Source organism: Pristis pectinata, chromosome 6 (assembly GCF_009764475.1).
Source record: "Pristis pectinata isolate sPriPec2 chromosome 6, sPriPec2.1.pri, whole genome shotgun sequence".
Taxonomy (NCBI): Eukaryota; Metazoa; Chordata; class Chondrichthyes; order Rhinopristiformes; family Pristidae; genus Pristis; species Pristis pectinata.
Window position 1 is genome coordinate 25,522,759 of NC_067410.1, and position 8,616 is coordinate 25,531,374.

The 8,616-nt window shown below is 36.7% G+C and overlaps 1 protein-coding gene across 1 annotated transcript in view; it reads left to right on the forward strand.

Moving 5' to 3' along the window:
* Positions 1-7,489, forward strand: part of appl1 (adaptor protein, phosphotyrosine interaction, PH domain and leucine zipper containing 1) — a 54,508-nt gene extending 47,019 nt beyond the window's left edge. Inside the window, exons 20-22 of the mRNA XM_052018761.1 lie at positions 1,053-1,103; positions 2,728-2,817; positions 5,105-7,489. Of these exons, the coding sequence (XP_051874721.1) occupies positions 1,053-1,103; positions 2,728-2,817; positions 5,105-5,269 (306 nt within the window). The 3' untranslated portion in view covers positions 5,270-7,489. The remainder of the gene's footprint in view (positions 1-1,052; positions 1,104-2,727; positions 2,818-5,104) is intronic.
* Positions 7,490-8,616: the final 1,127 nt, after the last annotated feature.

An 8,616-nucleotide genomic window follows, 5' to 3' on the forward strand; every position in this document is an offset into this window, starting at 1 on the left:
GTCTAGTTTTGGAAGAGCCATAGTCATCTTCAGCTAACTATTGAGGGTACTCAAAGCCACACCTCTTGGCCCTCAGGACAAATTCTATCATATTGGAATTGATTCTGTTTTTCTAATGTCACGAACCAGCAACAAAAGAAACACACTGAGCATGATTTAGTGTTAAAAACTATTTTATTAATCACTACTTATGATAATACGTAAAATAAAAGTAAAAATGTTAGTATGTTAGAATTCAAAAATGTTAAACCTCGAACGTTAACCCCAAAACTAAACTCTTCGTGTGTGGGTGTGGCAAAGTCCAAAACTCCCAGTTCCGGAATGGTTCTTAAAGTTCAGTTCCGCAAGCCATAAGGTGAAACATGAGCAAGGGCTTCTTCAACAACCACCGTTGTCTGAAGATAAGACGTAGACGTAGAGAAACATAGAGAGAGTACATAAGAAATCCAAATGTTCCACGATGGAACCCAAACGACACTTCAGTGTTTACTCGGTAGTGACTTCCTCACCCCGAAAGCATCCGAACCGTGGTCGTCCACACACAAATACCTGTTTCCTTCTACAGGTCAGCAACAAAGTGAACTCCACCTTATTACTTCCAACTTCCATACATGGATTTCAGTGGCAGACACAGTTATAGTTTCTTATCCATCGATAGAGAAAACAAGCAGGCTGGTGTCTCTCTCCCTTCTCTCTCTCTCTCTCTCTCTCTCTTCTTCTTCTGACTTCTCCAACAACGTCATTACGTCCTTTATCTTCTATTGACGTAAGCACGCCCCACACACACATACACACACACTCTATCTTAAAGGGACTTTCACTGAGTCCGTAACACCAAGCTGAACCTTTTGCAACCACAATTTCCTCTTCAACCTTTGAACTAAATTTTGACTCCAAAGCTGCAAAACCATGTGCCAGTTGTAGTGATGATAGTACTGTAGCGATGAATGGCATCACAGTTTTACCAAGTGACCGAATTTATTTTTAAAATAAATTCTTAAATAAAGCTGTGTAGTTCAATAGTTGTGAATATTGTGTGTTTTATTTTCCAGATCTGTGATTCCGTTGGATTGGCGAAACAAATTGCCCTCCATTCAGAAATGGTAAGTTAAAGGAATTTTGGTTATAAACTACTTTTATTTATAAAATGGACAAACAGAGGGAATATAGAGCAGGCACAAAATGTACAAAGAAGTTGATATTATTCAGAATTAGCAATTGATCAATAAATTATAAATACTGAGTTCTTTGATCCACTGATGGAAATGCAGGAGAACAGGATGCACATCTGCCTAGAAGCCCTGATGTTGACCCTCCCAGAAACTCGAGGATCTGCTCATTCAAATATTATTGGGTAGGACAAGGTCACAACTTTTGGCAGCAACAAGTGAGATATGCTTGGAATAGATAGAAAGTCCATGTTAAGGAGGAGGTACAGAGGAAGAATAAGTGCACAATTCCAAGATTTGAAGTTGAAAGATTCTTGAACTAGAAACTGTGTACAGCAAACTTGTGGTATATGTAAGAGTAGTACATTTCTCAGTGACACAAATATTGTTCTCTTTGAAAGTAAGAAGGTGGAATGGTTGTAATGAGTGGCAAAAGGTCTGCTGACACATTGGCTAGGACCACACTGGAAGTGACCTCTCTGTAACCACCCCACCGCCCATTACAAGAAGGTGTTTCATGACATCATAAGCTCTCAAACCACCATCCACTTACATTTTAACATAGTCTTCAAGGGGCATCTAAAGGCTGGAATAGTCTTTGCAACTTTAACAGGACTGGGAGAAACTTGCATGCAGATAGATTTAGATTCACCTTTAGACTTGACTATTCCAATAAGCTCCTGAGCATCCTCACATTCCATTCTCTGTAAACTTAAAAGGTCATCCGCAACTGTGCTATCCATGTCTTAATTTGCACCAAATCCTGTTTTTTCATCATCCTGGTGCTCACTTAACTACATTAACTCCTGATTTAAGTGAGCCTCGGTTTTAAAATTTTCATTCTTGTTTTCAAATTCCTTCATGGCCTTGCTTCTCCCCATCTCTGTCATCTCTTCTAGCCTCGTAGATTGTCTTCCTGCATTTCTGACTTCTTGAAGATACACGATGTTAATTGCTCCACCAGTGGCTATAATTTCCTGTGGTTAATTATAAAACACTTAATAAACCTTTTAACAACTTCATCTCTTACCTTCTTTAAGATACTTCCTAAAACTCCCCTCATTAGGCAAGTTTTTAGTCACTATCCCAAATATCCCTTAGTGTGCTGGTGTCATTTTGTGTGGTAACACTCCTATGTTCTGGTAATAGGAGATTTTACTCTGTTAATATATTACATAACCACCAAAAATAGCAACAACATGTATTTATCTACAACAATTTCTTTAAAAGACCACCTGTGACATCTGATGTTGATCTGGTTCTACTGAGCAAGAAATATTACAGAAGCAGCCTTTGAAAAGGAGTAAAGGTTTTTGTCAAGATAAGAGCCTTGTACCTAATTCAGGCATGAGCCCCGGGCCCCTTTTTTTGCCATTACCAATAAGGAAAGACTTGCACATCTGGCTTCTAATAAATACATGTCATATTGGAGGCTCCTGAAATGCAGACATAATGCATCAATGTCTGTGCTAAGAGTCTGGCCGACTTGCTTTAACTCGCTAGTTCTTTTGTAAACCTCTTTACAGTCCAGTAAGTACTGTGTTGTCTGTTGGGATAGGATCGACGAACCACAGATAAACAGAAGGAACTTGACCGAGAGAAACAAAGACAACTGAAGGAACTTAATAAGCAAAAACAAATCGAGAAGGTAAAATGAAACTAACTCAACGTACAATCTTTTTTATACCTTAGTTCTCATTTAGTTTAATTGATAAAAGATAATATTTAATATGTTTGGTAATAGTTTACATGTAATCTAGATGTTCATGTCACTGAAAAGAGCAAAGAAAATATATTCTGATATACCTCAAGGACCTGGCTGCATGTGGCATAAGAACTATCACACAATAAAAAAACTAGACCTAATCCTTGCCAATCTAAATCTAGCAGCTGTATCTTTCCATGACTATATTGGTAGGAGTGACCAGCACACAGTCCTTGTGTCCCATCTTCACACCAAGGGCACCCTCCATCTGTGTCTGTGACACTTCTTAGGCCATCCCTTGCTTCCACTCCAGTTCTGAGGTCAGTGTTGAACTCTTCCACAGATAGGCAGGAGGTACTTGATGGGACAACTGGCTGGGTAGTGTGTGAGATAGTATGCTCCTTCTGCTGTTTTACACAGCTTCTGTGATGTGTGCAAAAGACAAGGCTGCAGAGCTTCCAACCATTTTCATCCAGAAGTGATTCATAGATACTTCATCTTGACCTTGTCTTGGTGTCTCCATCAGCACACACATCAATTTACAGCCAGCTGAATTCACTCTGCACAATAGGAAGAGGTGGTTGAATGCATTCGGAACTACAAAAGTTATGGGCCTTGCAAGATCTGTTTTCAGAACTAGTTGCATCTCTGGCCAACAGTACAGCTATGTGATAAAGTGGAATATTGTCCAACTACATCCTGTCCACACAAAGCAGGATGCAACCAAGTAACCAATTATTGCCTTGTCAGTCTAGTCTCAATTATCAGCAAAGTAATGGAAAAGGATCTTTAAATCTGTCAGGATCACTCTGCTCTGGACTTCAATAAAGTCTTCATTCAGTAGTAAACATAAAGTCTGAATTTCAGGTGTAAGTTGAGAATGATGGCCATTGGCATCAAGACATCACATAATCAGGCATGGCATCAATGAGTCTGGTAAAAATGAAGATGAGCGGAGTTAGAGCAAGAACTTCCCACTGGTTGAAGTCTAACCTAGCATAAAGGAAGATGGTTGTTGTTGTTGAAGACCAATTGCCTTAGGCTGAGTTCATACATGTAGGAGGTCTCCTGGACAGGATGCTATCCTGACTATTTTCTGCTGCTTCATTAATCATTTTCCTTCCATCAATGTTAGAAATACAGACCCGTTGCTCATGATCATAAAATGTTCAGTTTCAATTGTAGCATCTCAGGTAATGAAATTGGCCATGTCTGCAAGCATTAAGTCTTGGACAACATGCACTGATAATTAGCAAGAAACGTTTGTGCCACAGAAGTACAGGTAATGACCTCTAACAAAAGCCCCTCTGCATTGATAGCATTACCATTGTTTAATTCACCATGGTCAACCTCCTTAGGGTTACAATGGACCAGAACAGAACTGGAACAACTGCATAAATACTGTGGTTCCTAGAGTAGGGTGGATGCTGGCCATTTGTCTAATGCCATTCCAAGGCAAAAGTAATTAGTATTGTGGATCCCATCCTCTTACATGGGTGATTGCACCTCCCACAACACCCAAGAATCTTGTCATTCAGAACAAAGCAGCTCACTTGATTCACACCTTAAAAACTCCTTAAGAGACTCCAATGCTGACACACTGTAGCTACAGTGTGTTTTATCTACAAACTTTATTGGAATAATTCAGCAAGGCTTCTTTGACCTTTCAAACCAGTGGCCTCCACTACCTTCAAAAAAATAAGGGCTATAGGTTTAGGGGAAATCCACCACCTCCCAAGTATCCCAAGTTGCACACCATCCTGACTCATTGTTGCTGGGCAAAATCTTGTTACTCACTACTTGGGCACCTCCTCATACAGTAGAATCAGGAAGGTGACTCCCCACCATCTTCTTAAAGACAATAAGGGATGGGTAATAAAGGCTGGCCTTGCCAGTGACTCTCATGGATCAAAAGAATCTTTGGAAATCTCCTTCGTGAAGGCTTGAACTGCCCTGAATTTTTATAAATGGCTTTGGAACAAAATGAATTCTGTCAGTCATCAAATTTTATATATCCCACTCTAAGTGCAGCAGATTTAAAAGGAAAATATATTATTCATTGACAAGAAATCATGAAAATTAGTTGCAACAATAGGTTATACGTAACTGCTTATTTCTTTTTAATTTGGAAACTTCTATAACCATGTTTCCATATTTACAATAAAGTATCAATCTTAAAGAAATCCACCACTTTATGATAATATTGATTGCATGAAAACGATGCTTCCAGGATCTAGAAGAACAAAGCCGTCTAATAGCTGCTTCTAGTCGGTCAAACCAGACTTGTGGCGAAGGCCAGTTTCTGACATTGGGTAACAATGGCCAATCAGAAGACCAAGCAGAAGACAGTGACACAGGGGATGATGGAAAGAAAAAAAAGGAATCTGAAGCCTGAAGTGGTGAGATTGAAGATGATAACATCAGCTTGCATGGCCCACACATAATAATATCATTGTAATAGTGAGAAGATAGAGAGTCCTATAAAACTTAATTTGTAAATGTGATTCTGAAAAACTAAGCTGCAAGTTTTCAAAATACTAAGACACTTGTCTCATATTATCTGCTGTAAAATGAAACAATATTAGGTTTTATTCTGAACGGCAGATGGTTGCTAGTTAATTGGTCTCCATATCTTTGCCTTTAATTTGAAACATATAATTTTTTTTGAAAGTAAAGGACAATGTATTCTATATTTTATACATTACAGCTTTGTGTAATGTGTGCTTGCAGAGATAAAATGTAATTCTTTATCATTTTTAATCAGTGGAGATCTCTATATCGTACATAAAATCACAAAGAAAGCAGCTACTGCTTTGTGTAAACAAATAAAATTTCTGCACAAATACTTCACAATTTAGTAATTAGCTATGATCTACTTAAGAAATGAATTTTAAGATTGCACAGTTGTCTTTTGTACAGGTAATGAAATCCAAGTAATTGATTTACACTACAGTGACATGCTTCCTGTTGAACACAGTTTATAAGCCTCAGTCTGACACACTATTGTAGATTGGAGATAGTTAACAGCGTAGTACATAGATTGATGCGTCTGGAATTATTGAACAGAATTTATAAAAATGTTATTAGCCAATCTATTATGTAACATTTGATTTCAATTTTATGAAGTCAAGGTTGAACACAATTTGAATTGTTCACAGAGAATTAAGCCACCCTTAAAGATACAAGATTAACCCTTGTGCCAGATTCACTATATTGTGTTAAATATAATTTACGTTATAAACTTAATTTTAGACCGAGTTATTAGCGGTACCATTTATTTAGAAATTGCTAAATCTTTTAGGAACATTGAAATGCTTTGTTTCTCTAGATGTCGCATATTATTCTTAATACTTTTCAGAGAATATCTTTTACAGTTGTGAATCAAGTGAGGAACAAGAAACTTTTAAGTAATTTGGTTGAGCTTCAATGTAATTGTGCCTCAACATTCTCACACTGCTCTTCCATATATAGTGTTTAACTGAAGCAGTGACAGATAACTCTGAAATTTTTTTTCGTGTATATGGTGTGGTATTCTGAGCTTTTAGTCGATTATTTTCTTTTTGCATTTTGTAAAATTGCTATCAATAAGGTAGGTTGATTTTATTTGATATTGCTACAACACTTGCCTGTAACCAAATGCATGTTCCTTGTATTAAGGTCCAAATGGCTCATTTTGTCATGTACTATGGAACTACTTTTAAGATTTTAAATGTAAAAGAATTATGTCTTCTTTTCCATTACCTGGCAATACAGTAACTGTAAAATTGTCACTTTCTACATTCACTCTTAACTGGCTTAACTATGGAGTTTAATTTGATTATTAGTGCGTTATGCAAAATTTACAGAATTAAACCAAAATAATACAAGATTGTTTGTTTTAAAATACAAACATAGACTCTGTATTCATTTAAGGGAAAAACTTGCAAAGTAAACACAAACCATTGCACTTTGTTTTAGAATATGGCACATAATTGTAAAATTAGCCAGTGAGGATTTTGTATAAACTTCAAACTGTTAAAAAGAGATCTATTTTAAAATTCCAAAATTCTTTTTCAAAAAACTTTTTTTTCTTGGTGAGTTTAAAATCAACAAATTGGGAAATAGTGTCCATTAAGACTAAATGATCAAAAGATTTCTATTAAAACCAGTGGAAAAAAGATTGTAAGCAATTAAACTGGATCAATGCCTTCTTTTAGACTTTCTTACTATATATTACTAAATGGTTAGAAAAATCTAGTGTACGTTTAATTATCCCCAATAACTTGTTTATGCGATAAAATTTTCTAAAGGTCCACATTTTGTACAATGAAGTGTACATAGAGCAAAAGTTAATAAAAAAAACAGTTGATTTGTGTGCGTGTTTTTTTTAGACAAATTAGGTACCGTATTACTGCTGGAAATTTAGAAGTTAGCTTTGCAACTAAAGTAAGACACTTCCTCCAGCTATGTAATTTCATTCAGTGAGGAGCTGAACTACACAGTCTCCAGCGATTTCAAAGTTATGAACTAGTTAGTTCAAAATTAGCTATTTTTGAATAACAGAAGCATTTCAATTGGCTTCATACTTAAGTTATGGAGGGGAAATTGATATTCCTGCTTCTGATTACCACTTGACAACTGCAGCTTATTGTCAAAGTTTAATTATGAATCAGTTTGTGAAACAAATGGATCTTGCTGCATTGAAAATGCCACAAAAAATGCAAGTTATGTAGATTCACAACAACAAAAAATTTAAAGAAAATAAACACTTATAGACATAACAAAGATATTTTAAAACACAATGGAAGCTGTAGTATACAAGTACACCAGTTATAAAATTTTAGCCATCGGTAGGGAAGGAAAAAGCAAAATTTTTATTTTGGAATTAAGAATACAATTATATTTCCAGAAAATTGATAGGGATAATTAATAATGAGAAGGACTGCAATAAATCTACAAAAAGCATTAATAAACTTGCAGAATGGGCACATATTTTTCAAATGAGGTTCAACCTAGTTAAATGCACGTTAATACAAAGGAGGAATAGGGAGTGCACGTGTAAGTGAGGAACAAGAGGATTTTGGGGTGTGTGTGTGTGGGGGGGTATATCACACAATTCATTAAAAGTTGTGCCATCGGTTAGCAAGTTGTGCATTGTAGCGCAACTAGTAGAGCTGCTGACTAAGCGCTCTGGCAAGTTTGGTTCAATTCTGACCTTCAGTGCTGTCCGTATGGAGTTTGCACATTTTCCCTGTGACTGCATGGGTTTCCTCCAGGTGCTCCCATTTCCTCCCATGTGCCAAAGATGTTTGGATTGGCCACTGTAAATTGTCCTTACTATCTAGATGAGTAGGCTAAGCTCAGGGAAGTTGATGGGAATGTTAGAAGAATAAAATGGGACTAGTTCAGAATTAGTGTAAATGGGAGCTCGATGGTTGACGTGGACTTTGCAAGTCAAAGGGCCTGTTTCCGTGCTGTATTGGTTATGTGACTATACAGGTGTGTGTGTGTGTGTGTGTGTGTGTGTGTGTGTGTGTGTGTGTGTGTGTGTGTGTGTAAAATAAACCAAGCACAAGGGTTTATTGCCAGAACATGAGAATTGGAAAATAGAGAATATATGCAAAACCTCTATTAAACCTTATTTAGATCATCATTTTATGAAATGGATATGAGAGCAGGGGTAAGGGCCCAAAGACAATTTACAAAGATCATAACAGAGAGTTTATACATATTAGGAAAAGATCTCATTATTAAAAAAAAGCT